Source organism: Moschus berezovskii, chromosome 5, assembly GCF_049115385.1.
Source record: "Moschus berezovskii isolate FMDL1 chromosome 5, NW_MosBer_1.0, whole genome shotgun sequence".
Lineage (NCBI taxonomy): Eukaryota > Metazoa > Chordata > Mammalia > Artiodactyla > Moschidae > Moschus > Moschus berezovskii.
In genome coordinates, this window is record NC_142464.1 from 81813069 (window position 1) to 81833513 (window position 20445).

The following is a 20445-nucleotide window of genomic DNA, read 5'->3' on the forward strand; positions in this document are numbered from 1 at the left end:
ATGATTAATGCTAGAAGGGTATTCTTCATACCGAGACCAGTGGATTAAGCTGACATACTCGGAAATCAACACAGTAAGAGAACTTTCTTAATAACAAATCCACTGTGGATCAGCTGGATACCAGCAGTGATCTGGGCTGCACTAGGTTGGCAGAATGTGGTGTAAATTAATAGCAAAACCTAGCACCAGTCTCTACTGTCTATGCTCAGATGGCTTTTTTTCATCTGAGGTCTTGTAACCACCATTTTTTGGCTTCCCTGCCTGTTTTTGCTGAAAATCCTATAAAGTTAGGACTGAGAAATATATAGTGTAATTCCCTCATTTTATAGATGAGAAAATGAAGACCCAAAGAGATTAAAACCAGGGAAACTGAAACTTACTTAGTAAATTGCACTGTTTAAAATTGCTAGCAAAGTACCTTGGAACATTTTTAGATATGCCTTAGTGAAAACATAACCATTGAATTTTAGAGGTAAGAGAAACCTGAGAATATAAACTCTGAATATTTAAAAATGGAATCTCTGCTAGTTGAGACGTCTGACAGTCTAAAGAAAAGATGAGGGAGAAATGTTTGGTTTTCTAAATAAGTTTTCAGGGTAAATACAGCATCAGTTTTTGGGTTCTATCAGTTCAGTTCAGTCGCTCAGTCGTGTCCGACTCTCTGCGACCCCATGAATCACAGCACGCCAGGCCTCTCTGTCCATCACCAAATCCCGGAGTTCACTCAAACTCATGTCCACAGAGTCGGTGATGCCATCCAGCCATCTCATTCTCTGTTGTCCCCTTCTCCTCCCGCCCCCAACCTTTCCCAGCATCAGAGTCTTCCAGTGAGTCAACTTGTCGCATGAGGTGGCCAAAGTATTGCAGTTTCAGCTTTAGCATCAGTCCTTCCAGTGAACACCCAGGACTGATCTCCTTTAGAATGGACTGGTTGGATCTCCTTGCAGTCCAAGGGACTCTCAAGAGTCTTCTCCAGCACCACAGTTCAAAAGTATCAATTCTTCGGTGATCAGCTTCACAGTCCAACTCTCACATCCATACATGACCACGGGAAAAACCACAGCCTTGACTAGACGGACCTTTGTTGGCAAAGTAATGTCTCTGCTTTTTAATATACTATCAAGGTTGGTCATAACTTTCCTTCCAAGGAGTAAGCGTCTTTTAATTTCGTGGCTGCAATGAGCATCTGCAGTGATTTTGGAGCCCCCCAAAATGAAGTCTGACACCGTTTCCACTGTTTTTCCATCTATTTCCCATGAAGTGATGGGACCAGATGCCATGATCTTCATTTTCTGAATGTTGAGCTTCAAGCCAACCTTTTCACTCTCCTCTTTCACTTTCATCAAGAGGCTTTTGAGTTCCTCTTCACTTTCTGCCATAAGGGTAGTGTCATCTGCATATCTGAGGTTATTGATATTTCTCCCAGCAATCTTGATTCCAGCTTGTGCTTCTTCCAGCCCAGCGTTCCTCATGATGTACTCTGCATAGAAGTTAAATAAGCAGGGTGACAATATACAGCCTTGATGTACTCCTTTTCCTATTTGGAACCAGTCTGTTGTTCCATGTACAGTTCTGACTGTTGCTTCCTGACCTGCATACAGGTTTCTCAAGAGGCAGGTCAGGTGGTCTGGTATTCCCATCTCTTTCAGAATTTTCCACAGTTTATTATGATCCACACAGTCAAAGGCTTTGGCATAGTCAATGAAACAGAAATAGATGTTTTTCTGGAACTCTCTTGCTTTCTCCATGATCCAGCGGATGTTGGCAATTTGATCTCTGGTGCCTCTGCCTTTTCTAAAACCTGCTTGAACATCTGGGAGTTCATGGTTCACATACTGCTGAAGCCTGGCTTGGAGAATTTTGAGCATGACTACTAGCGTGTGAGATGAGTGCAATTGTGCGGTAGTTTGAGCATTCTTTGGCATTGCCTTTCTTTGGGATTGGAATGAAGACTGACCTTTTCCAGTCCTGTGGCCACTGCTGTTTTCCAAATTTGCTGGCATATTGAGTGCAGCACTTTCACAGCATCATCTTTCAAGATTTGAAATAGCTCAATTGGAATTCCATCACCTCCACTAGCTTTGTTCGTAGTGATGCTTTCTAAGGCGCACTTGACTTCACATTCCAAGATGTCTGGCTCTAGGTCAGTGATCACGTTATCGTGACTATCTTGGTCGTGAAGATCTTTTTTGTACAGTTCTTCTGTGTATTCTTGCCAACTCTTCTTAATATCTTCTGCTTCTGTTAGGTCCGTATCATTTCTGACCTTTATCGAGCCCATCTTTCCATGAAATGTACCCTTGGTATCTCTGATTTTCTTGAAGAGATCTCTTGTTTTTCCTATTCTGTTGTTTTCCTCTATTTCTTTGCATTGATCGCTGAGGAAGGCTTTCTTATCTCTCCTTGCTATTCTTTGGAACTCTGCATTCAGATGCTTATATCTTTCCTTTTCTCCTTTGCTTTTCGGAAGCTTCTCTTCTTTTCACAGCTATTTGTAAGCCCTCCTCAGACGGCCATTTTGCTTTTTTGCATTTCTTTTCCATGGGGATGGTCTTGGTCCCTGTCTCCTGTACAATGTCATGAACCTCCGTCCAGAGTTCATCAGGCACTCTATCAGATCTAGTACCTTAAATCTATTTCTCACTTCCATTGTACAAATCAAATCCCTTATGATTGGGTTCTATATTTTTCCATAAATGCACGTTTACCACATTTTCTTCTCTTTAAAGATTCAGGCCTAAGCTCCAAACTGGAAACAGTACACAAATACAATGGTCACAGTTTTAAGTTATAAAATTTAGTATTTCATTTTCTCCAAAATAAACTAGAAATAAGCTACCGTTTTCTTACTTGGAAAGCTACCGCCCTCTAGAGGGTGGGTCTAGAAACGTCAGGGTTCTCCATTGTCACGGTGAGGAATGGGGTAGGGTCCTGCTAGTGGCGTTTGGGGATGAAGGATACACATACAGAACCACTTTCCCCAAGATGCCAATAGCATTCACTTTGAAACATAATGAAAGTGAGACCTACGGTTTTTACAAGTAGCAGTGTTTTTAAATTTTTACTTTTGGCTGTGTTGGGTTTTTGCTGGTGAAGCTGGCTTTTGTGGGTAGCAGGGCCTACTCTCTAGTTGCAGCGCATGGGTGTCTCACAGTGGTGGCATCTCTTGTCATGGAACACAGGCTCTAGGGTGCGTGGGCTTCAGTAGTTGCTGCAGTGTCTCTAGAGCACAGGCTCCATAGTTGTGGCACACAGACTTAGTTGTTCCATAGCACGTGGGATCTTCCCGGATCAGGGATTGAACCCGTGTCTCCTGCATTGGCAGGCAGATTCTTTACCACTGAGCTACCAAAAAGCCCTCCAAGTTGCATTTTAAAATACTGACCATTTATCCTACAATGACCTACTTAGTGGGGCGGGGTGGGGGGCTCGAGTGTGTATGTTGTCAGAGAATACAGGACTATTAAACAGTAAAGGCTAACCCTAAGTCTACAGGAAGTTCAGGGATCTGCTTCAGGTCAATTAACTTCACAGCATTCATCTCATCCTGGGACCTGGGACTTGACTTGCCAATTCATTGTCCACAGCTATAGGGCCACTTACTCAACTAGGAATACTTGAAGGTAAAGGCTTCTGACTGGTGTAATGTTTTATGTACAGTGTTTATAGACATATGTTGATAAAATAGTTAAAGTGCTCCGATCCTTGCAGAATAGATCTCAGATTTCAAAAAGATATAACATAAATCCTTTTCTAAGATTTTCAGGCACTTTTAGATTATGTAAGGGAAATTTCTACTTGTTTTCCAGATTTCTTTCACTGCTGCTTCCCCTAAGTAATAAAAATCTGACTCCGCATTTCTGTTTACATCCTCCAGCTTCCTCATGGCAGGGTGTGGCCATGGAAATATTGACCACTGGACACGTGATGTGGGCAACTTCCAGCTCTTCCCTTCTTTTCAGTGTGGTAGCTGCATGCTCTTCACTCTCTTCTCTTCTTCCCATTGCTGTGAAAGGATGACAACCTGAGCAACCATCTTAGACCCAGATTTGGAAGCCATGGTGTGTTCCCCAGTTGGGTGCTTGGCACATGAAGTGCAGCCGCTTACTCACCTCTCTCATTTAAGCCAGCATATTTTGGAGAAATTAACTTTCTGCCATTTTCTCTTAAGCCAACTGCTAAGCTGCTCTTTCAACTAGATTCTAAATGAGAAGTGCCATCTGGTCTCAATAACAAATACTAGTGGGAGAAAACAATGTAGCAGAACTCTTTTTTAGGTATGTTTGAATCACAGATACACACCTGTATGTACCCTACTAAAAATAACGTGTTTACAAACTCAATTCATTAAAAAGAGGCATGGTCCTTGGTAGTTTAAAAAGGGTGAGGGGGCTTTATTATAGCGATATTTAATAAAATGCGGTGTGATGCACACAGAATGTTCTATACAGTTCATCTTCAATGTGAACAGGTCAGCTTCACGTATCTATCTTTTCTTCTGCAGGTTGTACACAAGGGCAGGAGGCCTTTTGGTTTTATATGCCACACTTCCCTTGATGCGCTTTCCTTTGATGTTAACTATATGTGGCAAGAGAGGGCGCCGGACTGTCAGAGCTGTCCCTTGAGGTGTATAGCCTCGGAGGTGCAGTGTGTCCTCAAACTGCGGAGTTACTGCCACCCAACCTATGAGGGCACACGAAGAAACACAGACGGTGTTAGCAACCATCCTATGAAAAACACCAAACGCAGCTCCAGATGGAGACCCAAGGGAGGCTACTGCTGCCTCACTCTATTTTTTTAAAAAGCATCAGTGCATTTGTGAAAATGTACAGATTCATTTTCAGAGCAGGTTGCATCTTATGGATAATCTAGCATGTATTTCTTAAAATATTTGGCTTATGTCAGTTAAGGCAAATCTGTATAAAAATATGCTAAACTCTTGTGCTTGGTGTAAAATTACCTGCAGAGGAGAACTTGATGTCAGCCACTGCTTCAGATTCCCCACGTCCTTCATCTAATGTGATGTCTTCAGCAACAAGAGGAGGAAATCCTGCCATTCTTTCTTCTCCACCCATTGGTACCTTCCATTGGGAGGAGATAAAGTTATTTGGAAATTCAAATGAAACCCCTGATAACTCTAAGTAAGGCACTGATAATACCGTACAGGTATCAAAAATAAAACCATTAAACCATTACAGACCTGTCTGGACACACAGGTTAATCCCTGCCTCATTAGAAATCAAGGGTACATGGTTAAGGTTAATATCAGCTCTATGTTTACAGGTGTTTCCATATATTGGGAATAAGTGGATAATAATTTACTTATTTATTAATGGATTTCTCTGTGTTTATCACTAAGAACACAAACATAGACGTTACAGTATGGTCCCTGCTCCGAGGATATCAGAAGGTGGACATAGCAAGTAAATAAAAGGTAAGAAATGTGATGAGAGGCAATCTATTAAGTACTATGGTTGTGAAGGGAATAATGTGGCTTGGTCAAGTAAAACCATTAATAAGCAGAATTTTGAAAAATAGATTAAAGTTACTCAGTGTTGAAAGGTATTCTGAGTAATGTACAGACACAAAAATTGGAAAAAGGATGAGTTCAGAGAATTGTAGTTTAACTGTGCAGAGTGTGTTTCGTGTGTGTATTAGTGATGAGGCTTTCAGTTTCGACTTCTCAGTAATGTGGAACTAACAAGGAATTATAAGCAGGAAAGGAAAAAGAATGAAAAAGAATACTGTGACCTGCTTCATATTTTGGAAAAACCTGTACAGTGCAGGATTTGTCAACCTCAGCACTACTGACCTTTTGAGCCAAATAATTTTTTGTTGGGGGAGGCTGTCTTGTGCATTGCACAATTTTTAGCAGCCTCTACTCAGCGTCCATTAAGTTGTGAAAACCAAAATTGTCTCCAGGCTTTGCTAAAAGTTGCCTTGCAATAAGAATCAACCTGGTTGAGAACTACAGCTGTAGTGGAGTGGGGGTGGGAGGAAGACAATAAAACTGGAATCTAGGAAATACCTCATAATCTCAGAAAGCAGGCTAAAGTTTGGACTGTGAGGCTGGTCTCAGTGATGATTAGGAGGCAGGATTGACTTTGACTTGGGAGATGAAGGCAAGGCAGAAGCACAGAGCGGCCCAAGAAACTGTCTGTATGATGAGGGGAGAGAAACCTGAGTGTCGCTTTGGAAGTATCAGTGAGTCCACCCTGAAGACTACACAGATGCATGAAGGTGGAGCCCTCCCCTCAAATCCTAATGTGTCTGGAGCATCAACTTTAGGCCAGTTATTTCAATGGAATCTTAATTTCACTGGCTTTTTTAGTTAGTCCAGAGAGAAAGAAGCATTTATTTCTCAGGTTGGTTTTATTATGGTTGAAGGGCAGGTGTGTGTTTTGACTTAGTTGTATGAGCATTCATTAATGTAAATCACATCTGCATTGGATGCACCTGGTATTTTTGCAGGAGCTATGTCCCAACCCCTTCCTCATCACCACAAACACTTACACAGCAGTGACAACGGTGCCCTGGCCCTGGATCTTCTCCACAACCTCATGGTGTGGTCACAACAGACAGAGGTAAAGGAAACTTGCCTAAAGTCACACAGCTTCACCAAGTGGTGGAGCAGAGTAGGATTTGAACCCAGCCTAACTCCGGTGATCTTAGCCATCATACACTACAGGCTAGCCAACAATGTGTATACAGGTCTGGTTAAAGAGCTGTAAACAGGCCCCATTCAGTTTCTGGTGAACTTGGAACAATTACAGTGGCACAGAAAGGGCATAGCAGGGACTACAGAGGATGGGAGGTGAGGAGCAGGAGTCAGCTTGATGAAGAGGAAGGAGTGGGACACTGAGTTTTGCTTTTGGAAAGATCAGAGAAATTTTCACATACTGCTTAACAGGTCAAAGGAAGGATCACGTAAGCAGGAGAGAAGACATACGATAGTCTCTGTGTCTGTGATTAAGAACCTGGGAGGAGAGCTTTTCCACCCAGACAAGGGCTTCTAAGCTCAGCACTACTCACATGTGGACCACATAATTCAGTGTTGTGAGGGGCTGTCCTGTGCATGCATTATGTTTAGCATCATCTCTGGCCTCCACCCACTACATGCCAGTAGCATCACCCAGTTGTCAGAAAATCCAACATCTTCTCACTCACATTATCCAGCGCAACTTTTTGAAATGATGTGACCACTGGGCAGTTGAAAAGTGGCTAGTGCAAGTAAAGAACTAAATTTTAAAGTTTATTTATTGAAATAGCCACATGTTGCTACCATACTGGACAGTGTCACCCAGAGAAAACCCAGCTCTGTCAGTACTGTGAGGTCAGTCCAATCCAACATCCCTTTTCTTATCAGAGCCCGTCTCACTTTATAGCCAAAATCCTCACAGTCAACAAGGTCAGGGAGAGCTAGCTGATGGTGTAACAAAGATGGTTTTGTCCAACAAAGGCTTTTTATCAGGGCTGTGGGACTGCCAGGGTGTATTAACCTAACTATTCAACCATCAAATCATGTTGGCTCACCTTCAGGAGCATATGACCTGCGTGCTTCTGATATATAGTATCCGCCTTGTCCAACGAAGTAATGTGAACAGGAAGGAAGTTGGAAGCCACAACTGTAAACCAAGCTGACTGATTTCCCTTAAGAAAGGAAGAAAGAACTTATCTGTACAATGAAAACTTGGAAAACCAGCACATTACAAGGTACAATTAAAAAAAATCTGGGCAATTCCCTGGCAGTCCGGTCCTTAGCACTCTGTGGTTCCACTGCAGTGGCCTGGGTTCAAGCCCTATTTGGGGAACCAAGGTCCTGCATACTATGTGGTGTGGCAAAAAAAAAGAGGAAGGTAGGAAAAACATGACAGAAGCAATGCACTTACACACATGTGAATAAACCTATGATACCTTATATGTACTTCGTGGATACCTAAACAAATGTATATTTTTATGAAAAACAAATACCATCTGCTTTAATTGTCCCTGTATAAAGTTTGGTTTAAAATGTTAACTTGTATGGTCTCTAAAAATGTATGTAAGGTTTGAAGTGTGTAAGGCCAAATTTTCAACAAATTATGAACAAACAGGAACCCAAGACGTGTGCTAAGGTAATGGCCCACAGGGTGCACTGAGTGTTGTTGGACATATCCATCTTTCATTTTCCATTTTTCTGCTCACTTTGGTAAAAACGGGGAGCAGTTCTGTAGATGCTATGTAAATGAATACCAAACCAAAATAATACATGTATAAAAGTATATGTATCATCAGATATAGACTGTGGAATTAATTTAATGCCATATTAACCCTGCCCCTAAACGTATGCCCTCTGATTTACACAGAAAAGAATACCAAAGGAGAGGGAAACTATCTTTTTAATGTCAAGTTGTATGGGACATTCAGCTGTTTTTTGAAGACAATTTTTTTTAAGACTTATTACTTTTTCCCACCATTTCATTATCCCAGGTTTCTATTACAGACATTTTAAAACACACACATAAAAGAAAAGGATATCAACCTCAACACAGTCATGACCTAGTTATCAACATTTTGCTAGTCTTGATAATATCTGCTTGCTTAAAGTAAATCCCAAAAATAAAGTCATTGTTCAATGGTACAGACTTTACTTACCTTCAGAAAATCTATGCGGCCTAAGGCACCCAAAAATAAAACCATTCCTGGTTTTAGCATAAAAGTTCTTGGAATAATGGAATGTGTTGGCAATACAATATTTACTTCTTTTTCTGTTAGAAGACTTAAAATCTGTAAAGCAAAGCGCAGATTTTTTTGAGAATTACTTTCAATGAACATATGCTGTATCGTGCTTCACCCGTAAGATAAAAAGTTACGATTATATATTCCAGGCTTCACAATACATCAAAGTATGTATTCCAGAATTTGCTGCACATAAAATTCATAGCTTCTTTCTGTCTATTGGAATCATTGTATAGTTGGCTCTTCTCTTGTTTCACAACTTAAGTAATGGCAGTATTAGGTATGTGAAACAACAGCATCCTCTGAATTCTGTCAAATTTGGTGTGATCTGAACAATACTTTGGCCATCTCATGCGATGAGTTGACTCACTGGAAAAGACTCTGATGCTGGGAAAGGTTGGGGGCGGGAGGAGAAGGGGACGACCGAGAATGAGATGGCTGGATGGCATCACCGACTCTGTGGACATGAGTTTGAGTGAACTCCGGGAGTTGGTGATGGACAGGGAGGCGTGCTGTGATTCATGGGGTCGCGGAGAGTCGGACACGACTGAGCGACTGAACTGAACTGAACTGAACACACTGATGATTCAATCCTAGGATAGAAAAATATGTTTCCTTGTCAAGGCTTCTAGGGAGCAGCAATTCTCAGGTAATGGTAAGGTAATATGCTATGTTTTGTCCTCGTGGCAGCTATGCATGCATTAAATGAGAGTGATCACCCCACTCGAGGCTCAAGGAAAAAGCCTGAAGAACCTTTTCTAAATTCCAGTATTCACTGTCCTTATTTCCTACAAATACTAGGCAAAAAAACACAAAAACACAAAGGTATGGATCCTGTGACTTCTGAGGATAAAGATTCCTAAGTAGACTAGAGAAAATGGAAAAGAAAAGCCAGGAAGTACAAGATTCTAGTGAGACTAGAATCAAAATCCGACTAAAAAAATTCGAGAAAGTAAGAAAATGGCTTTTTATGAACTTGTTTCTTAAAGAAAAGTAAGATGAAAATTAAAAAAAATGCAATATCTAGGGAGACTTGAAAGAAAATACGTAAGGGGGTGGCAAGTAGTTTTCTTCAGTACTTGTGTTTGAAAAGCACATTTAAAGCCCCTGGCAGGAGAGAAATACTTTAACCCTTTTAGCAAAGACCCTCACACTTCCATTTTACAACAGAGTTCCTTGCTTTAGTTTGGAAACACTGGTTCAAGGCATTAAATAAATATATCAGTAAACTGACAGAGAATCAAATTGCCTGAGAGAACTTTTATATCTAAAAACTTGAGGGACTCACTGCTGTCTATAATAGTTAGCAAATTCTTGCCTTTTGACCAATTGAAAAGAGGGTATACCTGACTAAAGGAGTTGCTATCCCTGACCTGCTGCTGCTGCTAAGTCGCTTCAGTCATGTCATTGCCTTAACTGAGCCTAAAAGTTAAAGATGAGTGGGTAAAGTTAAAGTGATAGAACATTATTAGGAAGCAGTAGTAATAATTCAGTAGTAGTGGGAACCAGTTTCCTAAGCTGAAGCAAGGCACTCTATTGTGAAATGGAAGAATTAGGGTCTCTGCTAAAAGGGTTAAAATATTTCTTTCCTGCATGTGCATTTTCAAACACAAATACTGAAGAAAACTACTTGCCACCCCCTTACATTATTTTCTTTCGAATCTTCCTAGACATTACATTTTTAAAAATTTTATTTTTCTTTAAGAAACAAGTTTGCAAAAGATATCTCGCTATTTTTTTTACTTTCTCGAATTTTTAAAGTCAGATTTTGATTTAAATCTTACCAAATTCTTGTACTCCTTGGCTTTTTCTTTACTCTGTGAAGTTCTGAATTGCTAAGGGAGTAAAGATTGGACATAAACAATGAGTTGATCCTATTCTAAATTAGGTTTATCTGAGGGGGCACCTACTTAAGAAATTTAATACTTTGTGTCACTTTTTCAAGAAAAAAAAAACAAATTAGAACTCATGCTGGAAAGTGTCCTGTGTTCATAGCCTATTCTCAGAATAGCTCCAGGAAATGACAAATCATCTGGATTATGTCGGCACAGTCTCCATGTCTGTAGGATGAATTAATGACAGAGAAGAAAAGCGTAGAGTAAGAAAGAGAGGGCATTATACTTTAAAACATTTCAATGTCTGGCAAAGGGACCGAGGCATTACATTTATTCCATACACCTTTGGGGAACAAGAAGTACAAAGTATGTACAGGGAGACTGCCCAGCTCAATATAAAGAGCAGGTCAAAGATCAAATGGGTGACCTTGGGACGTGAGGTGACACTGCTTTAGTTGAGGGTGAGTCCCTCCTTACTTCAGTTCAAGGTGGGTGCACCTCTTGGTGAATATGTTATAGAGGGAATTCAAGTATGGGACAGGTGGCTGGACTGCAGTGACATTTATGATTTCTTCCAACCTTAAAATCTAGGATTCTGTAACTCTAACTAAGGTAAAAACCACAAAGATAGAAGTAGGTTGTCAGCAGTGACGCCTACCAAATAGCATATAGATTCACCAAGGAAACAGTTCGATGAATGAATCAGAACTGAGTCTAAAATGAAAGGATGCCTATTTTTCTTCTGCTGATTAAAACAGTACTCCTGCACTTGAAAGTTAATGTTTCTAAAAGACATGAAATACATACACAATTTTCTTTTGTAATCCCAGGGGTGTCATAAAACCAGTGGGCATCTTTCACATCTTCCGGGGTCAGTTCTACTCGTTTGGTGGATTTATCTGCAGCCATAACAGGTTCATTTCCCATGTCAAAGGCAAATGAATCAGCATCAAATTCAAAGGCAGCTTTATCCTTCTGTGCTTCTGAATATGAGAATGTTCTTCCAACCCTTCCTAGAACAAGTTATATTGAAGTTAGTAGTCACTCGTTTAAAGCTTTTGACTCGTAATTTTTATGTTTGCTTCAAACAAGTTACTAAGACTAACTATGGTGTTTGGAAGGAAGTGAGACTACAGTGATACTTTTGCTCTGTTTCTAAATGCAGTCAGAGTCAGACTCTGCACATTCTGTGGAGGGGAGGAGTGTTGGAAATCAGTTTTTCATAAATAAAGGTTGGAAAGAGATACTAAGGAAAGGGGGACAATCCAATTTAAAGCTGTTACAGTTCAACAACTTGTATGGTCTGCAAGGAGGGGGCTGGTATCTTAGTGCAAATTGTTCTAACAATAGCCAGATAGGCAGTTATTCACATTTCCTTTCCTGGATTTCTTCAAGTATCTACCATCTCAGTTTTCCCAGTGCAGTGAATTCTGGACTTCCAAACAGCAGCCTTGCCTCTAAAAGGTCTCTATGTTCTAAAAAGAGGGAGTGTCTCTTCTCATAAAAAACTGGCTAGCCCTAGAGAGCTATATTTCAAGATGCTCAACAAAAAATTTTAGCATAGAGTTATACTAGTTTTCCTGTTGAAGACACTTACCTACTAAATAACCATGCTTTTTTAAGAGATTCAGTTTATTTTGTTCTTGTTGACCAAGATCATCTTCTGCTTCAGTTGCATCTCTTTTAAGCCTTTTTTGCCTTTGAAACATTCTGTAAGGAGTTGGGTTACAAATAGGAAACTTCAGAAGGTTTAATGTAGTACCTGAAATACCAAATACATACACTGTTACAAACATTGTACAGGAAAATGGAACAAAACATTTAAGAGGATCTTCTCCCCTGGAGAAGGAAAGGGTAACCCACTCCAGTATTCTTGCCTGGAGAATCCCATGGACGGAGAAGCCTGGTAGGCTACAGTCCACGGGGTCGCAAAGAGTCGGTCACGACTGAGCGACAGAACGGAACGGAACGGAACGTACTGGCTTGAGTACTGTGATTATTTCTCTTAACTTTCATGACAGCCCTCTACAAAATTATTCTTATGTTACAGATAAGGCAGTAGGCTCAAAGACTGGCTCACAGGCTCAACTAGGATCTGAATGCCAAATCTATAGATCTGATCTCTTTCCATCTTATGCATACTACTAACCGGTACAAAAAGCACTTCTGTGTATGTCTCCCAAAGTCCAGGACAGAGAATACAGTTTACCAAGCAAAGTTTAACACTGGTTTCAAAGGAACAAATGAAGCAGTTCATTTTGCCAACTGTTAACATAAAAACAGGTCACAGAAGGATTCATTTTGCAATTACTACAGATGTTTCTTGAAGTCACAAAGTTGACTTTTATTTTCAACAAAGCCACACATCATATTGCATCAGTGAATTATTCATTTGTTAAATCTGTATAGAATTCTCATGAGTAAACTCAATATATGAAGAGTAAGAATGAGGGATGGAAGGAGGCTTTTTTCCACAAAGTAAAAGGATTTTCTGGAGAAACTTACAAAGGACTAAAGCTACAACGGAAACCTTCAAGAGAGCAAAACAAACACTGCTTTGTCCTCTGGTTCACCTACAGTGCTTAGAACAGTGGCGTGAACATAGGAATACTCCATTGAGTATTTCTATTGAAAAGTTATTACAACATATACTGAATTTGCAAGCACTGACCTGCCACGGACGAGAAATGTGAACAAAGTAGGTACAGAATTTTTAAAGGGAAGCCTCCCACCAGCCCCTGATGGACATTAAGGAAGAATATATGACTAGGAGAGTGAATCACGATCAGAATACCAGCTTCTCATAAAACGAAGGGGATGCTCACCAGGCCAAGGAGAGATGGTGGCCCTGTCGATAGCTTCAGCGCCCTTGGTGATGCAATAATCGGACTCCAGAAGCGTATTGAAAAGAGTGGACTTGCCAGCGTTGGTTGCGCCAACCAGGTAGACGTCGCCGCGGTAGCGCCAGGAGCGCTGGAGCGCGGAGATCAACTCCTCAACTCCATAGCCAGTCTTGGCGCTGATGAGCCGCACGTCTCTGAGCACCGTGCTGGACTTCGACGGAAGATTCGCATTGTCCTCCCCGCCCCGTGGCCGGTCCCCACTGGGACGTTGAGCTCTTCGGTAGCCGCGGGGCGGCAGGAGCCCGGCGCCGATACATTCGTCCCACAGTCGCTCCCGGAGCCGCTGCCGGTAGTTGGCAGTGTCCTGGGGCAGCAGGTCCACCTTGTTTCCCAGCACGATCAGTTGCTTGGGGCCCACCAGGGCAGGCAGGTGGGGCAGCATGGCGTCGGGCAGATCCAGTAGGTCCACCATGTACAGTACAAGAGCTGGCTCTGGCCGCTGCAGCGCGGCGCTCACCAGCTCCAGGAATTGTCCCTGGCTCACCTTAAGGCGCAGGGCGCGCCGGTGATGCACCAGCAGCCAGCAGCGCTGGCATACAGTCCGCTCCAGCCCCCCTTCCTCCGCCACCGCGCTGTTAAACTTCTCGCTAGGCAGGTAGCCGGGAACGCCGGGGTCCTGGCAGTGCAGCTCCGCACCGCAGCCAGAACAGTTCTGGCCGCTGGGCGGCACCGTCGGGTCCGGGTGCCCCACCACTTGGTGCACCCGCCGGCCGGCGCCTAACTTCTGCTGCCGCCTCTCCTCTCGCCGCTGCTCTATCCGTCTCTCCTCCTCCTCCTGCCGCTGCTGCAGCTCCCGCAGCTGGTCCTGGAGGGTCGCTTCCGACTCCGAATCCAGGACGTACTCAGGGAACAGAAAATTCTCCTCCAGGTCAGCCCCTCCTGGGTTACCCCCAGTCGCCGTCGCGCCACGAGGAAGGCCACGTCCCAGGCCCGCTGGGTGTCGGGAGGAGTAATCGGTAGCGCATCTCCTCTTGAGGAGCGTCTCCCGGACGCCGTGACGCGCAACAGTGGGAGTGGGTCCCCGCAAGAAGCCGCAGAGAAGCCTGCGAGCTAGGCGCGCGGGCAGCATGAGAAATGCAGGAATGGGCAAAGGGGCGGAGCCACTTTTTCGCACGTGCACTGCGGCCCCAGAAGAGCGTAAAACAGCAGAGACAGGCCGGGAGTACCTGAGAGCCGTCATTCGTCAGCGTCGCACTGAAGCTCCTCCTTCCACGTCTAATCTCGTGAGTTCTCGCGATGAAGGCTCTGTGGCCCATAACCTACTTAAAGCGGTACCGGGGACTTAGATTAGCCTAGGTCGGTCGAATAGGGTAGTTAGTGAAGGGATATCCACTTTCAGGTTTGTTTAACGCGCTGTCCCTGGCACCACCTGCTGTTAAGAAATCACATTGTTAGAAGCTACGTGTTTGTCTTTTGAACTGGAAAATTAAAAATCGAATGTCGCAGACTTACAGCCACAATTAAAACTTTTTATTAATACATCTTCTTGGCTTTTTTTGGGTATCATTATTCGTGCAACAGCATTAAAATCACATTTCTTAAACATTTAAAAAGATTTGGCCATAGTTGATGTACACAGATCCTTTTTAAAAGCTTCGTGTTTTTAAATCTTTGGAACTGAAAAAAATAGAGCACGGCGACAATTAAACCTTTTATTATTAAATCTTCTTTCTTTCTTTTTTTGGTGCCGTTATTTGTGCAACAACACTGGAAAACAAAGCTTCATTGGTAGGAGCCAATTCGGAGACTGTAAGCATCAGTCTTCCCACTCGAGAACAGGAAACCTCAACCCACAAACCGCGCATGTGCAATACTAACCCTTAACCACGTTTTTTTTTACCTTGCCCTTCGGGCAGGCGCAGACCTTAAGTGGGAGCCATTGTGGGCGGGGCTTCGTGTGGGACGCAGAGTATTCTGGGAACGCCGGAGACGGAAATTACTTCGCCTCACTTTGCTGTGGTCGCTGGCATCTGCGGGCCTTTCTGTGTGTGATTTCTGGATTGAGGGGCTCGAGAACCGTTTGCCAAGATGTATGACGCGGACGAAGGTAGGTGACCAGTCAGGGCACTCCTCGGCGACACATTTACGGGGGGTAAACGTGGGGAGTTGGACGAATGAAGGATTTGCGGCCTCCTTCCAGGCCTCCCCCACCACGTCCCCAGTCGTTTCCCCACATCCCCAGGCCGGATCGGAGATTTTGAGAGGTGGAGGGTGCGGGGAACGTAGCCTTTATGGTCTCGGTCATGGGGACTCTTGTTCTCTTGGTTGGATCTGACACTCCCTTCCCGTATTGAAAGTAGCCTGCAGAACCATACGACAGGTACAGTTGTTTTGATTTCGTCTGAAGCGGAGCTCCTTCTCAAATTTACGTTAAGGCCAGAGCTGGTGATTTTGTTGAATAGTTTTTGAGCGTCGGCTTGTGCCAAACATTGTGCTAGGTTCTGAAAATACCCCGGGGACAAAGAATATAGTTTCTGTATATGTGTGTGTGGAGGCGGGAGGGTTTGATCTAGTTTGGCATTCCTTCGTGTTGTTATATGCCTAAGTAAATTATCTTAAAAGGTGATATTTACATTTCCTCTTGCCACGAGATGATACAGTTCTCGATGGTATGCATTTTACTGAACAGGGACGGTATGTCTTTTTTTCTTTTTACATGTAGAAATCTTAGTCATGAGTAGTGTATTTTCACTGTATATTTTTAATGCTCCCTCTTCCATTCTCCACAACTCCCTTTTTCAGAGTTCATTTTCTTCTATCTCCTAACCTCCTGGTTGCCCCTCACTCTTCTGTTCCTTCATTTATTTCATGGAGAAAATAGAAGCAGAAACTTAAGGTCTGCTGTTTAAACTTGTGTCTCATTTTTAGTTTGCATCTAGAAATTTATTAGTATCATTGTATTCTTTTTCTTCTGCGAAAAAAATTTAAAAAAAAATCTTAGCTTAATTTTTTAGTAGGTGGTATAGTCTCATTTCTCACAGGCTAGAAGACATAAAAAATATTAAAAGGGATAAATGATCAATAAATACAAAACCAGCTTCATTATCATGGCTCCTTTTCCAGCCTTATTAACTTCTCCTGTGTGCCTGTGATAATAACATCTAGTGTGTCATCAAAGCTAGAAATGTCTCAGCCATTTTAGATACCTTAGTTTTTTTTACCCCTTTTCCCACATGTAGGAGTCAATTCCAGACGATTCAGGAAGCATTTATTAATATATTTTGGATTATACATCAAATTTTGAATCAGAATTCTTAAGTTTTATGCACTGTGTGTATAGGTCAGAATAGAAAAATGAAAAAATACAGCACACATATTCTTTCACATAAGATGATGAGACTGTTTCTCATGAAGCTTCGGCAGGTCCTGAGGGGCTAGGACAAGGAGGAACAGGGCCTGACCCTCCAGATCCTTGATGCCTCATCCCTTAGTTTCAACACCAGGCTGAAGTGGTTTGCCATATGCTTCGTCAGTGGCATCTTCTGCATCCTTGGAACTGGATTGCTCTGTCTCCCTGGAGGCATAAAGCTTTTTGCAGTGTTTTATACCTTTGGAAATACTGCTGCCTTAGCCAGTACATGCTTTTTAATGGGACCTGTGAAACAACTGAAGAAAATGTTTGAAACAATGAGATTGCTTGCAACAATTAGGCTTTTGTGTTTCATGCTCACCCTGTGCGCTGCTCTTTGGTGGCATGAGAAGGGACTGGATGTATTATTCTGCAGATTGCAGTTCCTGTCGATGACCTGGTATAGTCTGTTGTACATCCCATATGCAAGGGATGCAGTAATTAAATGCTGTTCTTCTCTCCTGAGCGGAAAACTCTTTGAAAAGAAGGAGACTGTTTGAAAAGACCTTTTGAAAGTCGTCGTTCTGTTTTTGGTGAAGTGGCCTTTTCCTGATACAGTGACCATCTAAGACCATTTTGTATACTGATAAAACTACATACCCATTGAACTGTTAAGTGCTTGTGACAGTAAAGTCATTATATGCCATTAATATGCTCTTTCAGAGACAAGGATATTTTAATCATTGCCAATTGTAAATGACTTTTAGCCAGTTTTTAAATCTTTTCTAAACAGCATTTGAGATGTAAATATTTAAGGATAAACCTACACTGCAAGATAATATTCAACTTTTTTGGTTGCTTTTACGTGTTTACATTTTTAAAATATCTTTTTAAAATAAAAACTTTAAATGTGAAAGTTTTACTTTAAGTTAAGCATTGCTTTATTTTATGTAATAAAAAATTATGTAGAAATCTTCATAATTTTGAAATAAACCTTCACTTGGAAGAAAAATTAAAAAAAAGATGAGACTAATATTAGGACCAATGCACACTGATTTTTCAAATGCCCCATTGTACACATGACTATTGCTGCATGACTACCCCAAAATTTGGCTGCTTAGAAATTATTTAATATGTTCATGAATTAAATGGGCTAGGAATTTGGGCAGAGCATAGTAGGAATGACTTGACTGTTGCCTGATGCCAGTGGTTGGCAGACACAAAGGCTGGATATTGACAGCTGGGGATTGTGATCTGGATTGTTTACTCACACTCTGCTCTCAGTGCATCTGGCATCTAGCCTAGGAAAATTGAAGGACTAGGATTGCTGACTGGAACATCTCTGAGTGGCTTCTCTGTTTAGGCTTTCTCACCTAAGTATACCAGCCTTAGAGTAGTAGGTCTTCTTAACCACAGCTCCAAAAGTAAGTATTTCAGCAAACTAGGTAGAATTGCATTTCCTGATCTAAAGCTTCTAAGATTGTGTCATATTGGTTCAACTGTATTCTCTTAGTTATAGGAGATTCAAAAACCCATCTAGAATCAAGGGGAAGAAGCACAGACCAACCTTTCCTGCCCTTATATCTTGATGGTAGGAGTGTTAACACTATAAAAGAACATGTGAAATGGAAGATACAGTGTGGCCATCTTTGGAAAATATAGGCTGTCATCCCTGTCCGTGTATGAAATGTTGCTGTAATAGACACTGCACCTTAAAGTATTGCCCAGCTATTGGAATCCTTTGCTGACTCCTCCCTCTTAGCCTAATCTGTGACTTTGGATCAGAGGATTGTGAGCTTTCTGTTAGTTATTACATGAGCTTTCTGGAGAGGATGGAACAGTTATAAATTCCTATGACTTGTACTGAACCTTTCTCATGAGACCTCTTTGTGAATTGGGAGAATACCTATGTGACATGGACTCATGTATATGTACATACATACACACATTATTTCATTACAATTCAAGTAATGATTGAGATTTTACGGAAATGGGGTAAAGCAATTGTTTTTTATTTAGTATAGATAAATGTGTTTCTGCTACCTCACATGATAGGAGTGAGATGTGAACTAGTATTTATTGCAGATGAGAATGATTTTTTTTTTTTTGCAGATATGCAATATGATGAAGATGATGATGAAATCACCCCAGATTTATGGCAAGAGGCTTGCTGGATTGTAATTAGGTAATGTTTTATTTTATTATTATTTTTTTATTAATACATTAATATATTGGTTGGTTTTGCCATACATTGACACGAATCCGTCCCAGGTGTACATGTGTTCCCTTTCTTGAACCCCCCTCCCACCTCCCTCTTCCCCATATCCTCCCTTCAGGTCATCCCTGTGCACCAGCCTCAAGCATCCTGTATCATGCGTTGAACCTGGACTGGTGATTCATTTCACATATGATAATATACATGCTACAATGCCATTCTCCCCAATCATCCCACCTTCACCCTCTCCCACAGAGTCCCAAAGACTGTTCTATATACCTATGTCTCTTTGGCTGTCTTGTATACAGGGTTAAGGTTAAAAGGCACTGTAAACCATACAGTGATTTCCTGCTTATTCTTTCCTTGAAAATTAGATGTTTTATGTGAATAGGCTTCATGAGTGCTGGCTTGTTATTTAAGTATCTAACTTTAACTTGCAAGGTATTTTGATTTATAGAAAAATTATGCAAGAATTCATGTATACACTTCACCTAGATTCCCTAAAGGTTACTTTGCCTTATTCTTTATCTATCTGCATTTTTTTCTGAAATATTTGAGACTTAGTGACTTACCTGGGAATATTCTTTCATATAATCATAATCTAAGTTATTAAAATAAGGAAATTAATTAATACAGTAATCTTATTTAACCTAGAGACCTTACCCAGATTTTGCTGGTGTCCCACTAAAGTTGCTTAAAAAAACAAAAATTTTCAGATCCTGGATCCAACATAAGATCATATATTACATTTAGTTTTCATAACTTATTCTTTTGTCTAGGACAGTTCCTTAGTCTTCCTCTTTTTTTTTTGTTTTTTGGTTCCGAAACCCACTATCTCTTCAAAGCATCCCATGGCCTCACTTTTTTTTTTGACCTTGACTGTTTTGAAGAATACAGGCTAATTACTTTTTAGACTGCCCCTCAGTTTGGGTTTGTCTGATGCTTATAGTTAGATGATTACTTTTGGTAACAATGATGTTCTGCTCTCAGTGTGTTATATCAGATGACATTGATGCCTGTTTGTTGCATTACTGGTGCTGTTAATTTGATTCCTTGGTTTTCTCACTGTTTTAAATGGATAAAGTCATAACAGGTTGTATTTCAACCCACATTCCCATCCAAGTCTAAGTGTAATTAAACTGTTAATAAAACTGAGTAAGAAGGTAATATGTATTTTTCTTACATATAGGTAAGAAAAATAACTTTTAAGTAATTAAGTCACCTCTTGCTATATTAGGATGTAAAATGCTACAGTTCTCCTCTCTTACCAAAGTGACAGTTCCTTTGTGTATGATGATGCCGCAGCCTCTTCCCTTTTGAAGAATACATGCTTCTGGATTCTGTTAGTTGTGTTTGGAGTAAAACAGAAGCTTTGCTGAAGATCGTTTTGTTAAAAATGTGTTGAGTTTATGGGATATAAGTATGTATTTGTTTTTCCTATTAAACGTGGACTATAAACTTCATACTGAGACATTTACATCTTCT

General features: G+C 41.3%; 2 protein-coding genes and 1 pseudogene across 2 annotated transcripts in view; 2 read left to right on the top strand and 1 right to left on the bottom strand.

The window, feature by feature from the left end:
• Positions 1 to 4370: 4370 nt before the first annotated feature.
• Positions 4371 to 14655, bottom strand: LOC129562023 (nitric oxide-associated protein 1). Its single transcript, XM_055434968.2, has 7 exons — positions 13379 to 14655; positions 12151 to 12315; positions 11361 to 11566; positions 8635 to 8766; positions 7534 to 7650; positions 4961 to 5081; positions 4371 to 4683 (listed from the first exon to the last, which is right to left on the bottom strand). Exons 1-7 carry the CDS (start codon positions 14634 to 14636, stop codon positions 4487 to 4489), a joined length of 2196 nt encoding a protein of 731 aa, XP_055290943.2. The 5' UTR covers positions 14637 to 14655; the 3' UTR covers positions 4371 to 4486.
• A 693-nt stretch (positions 14656 to 15348) lies between these two features.
• Positions 15349 to 20445, top strand: part of POLR2B (RNA polymerase II subunit B) — a 46635-nt gene continuing 41538 nt past the window's right edge. The window contains exons 1-2 of the mRNA XM_055434966.2: positions 15349 to 15503; positions 18858 to 18930. Of these exons, the coding sequence (XP_055290941.1) occupies positions 15485 to 15503; positions 18858 to 18930 (92 nt within the window). The 5' untranslated portion in view covers positions 15349 to 15484. The remainder of the gene's footprint in view (positions 15504 to 18857; positions 18931 to 20445) is intronic.
• Positions 15916 to 18814, top strand: LOC129562025 (vesicle transport protein SFT2A pseudogene; annotated as a pseudogene).

Coding starts and splice junctions, on each gene's coding strand:
- LOC129562023 (XM_055434968.2), bottom strand. CDS start 14,636: ATGACGGCTCTCAGGTACTCCCGGCCTGTCTCTGCTGTTTTACGCTCT. Junction 12,316..13,378: donor CACCATCTCTCCTTGGCCTG/GTGAGCATCCCC, acceptor TTGGTATTTCAG/GTACTACATTAAACCTTCTG. Junction 7,651..8,634: donor GCCGCATAGATTTTCTGAAG/GTAAGTAAAGTC, acceptor TCCTTTCTTAAG/GGAAATCAGTCAGCTTGGTT.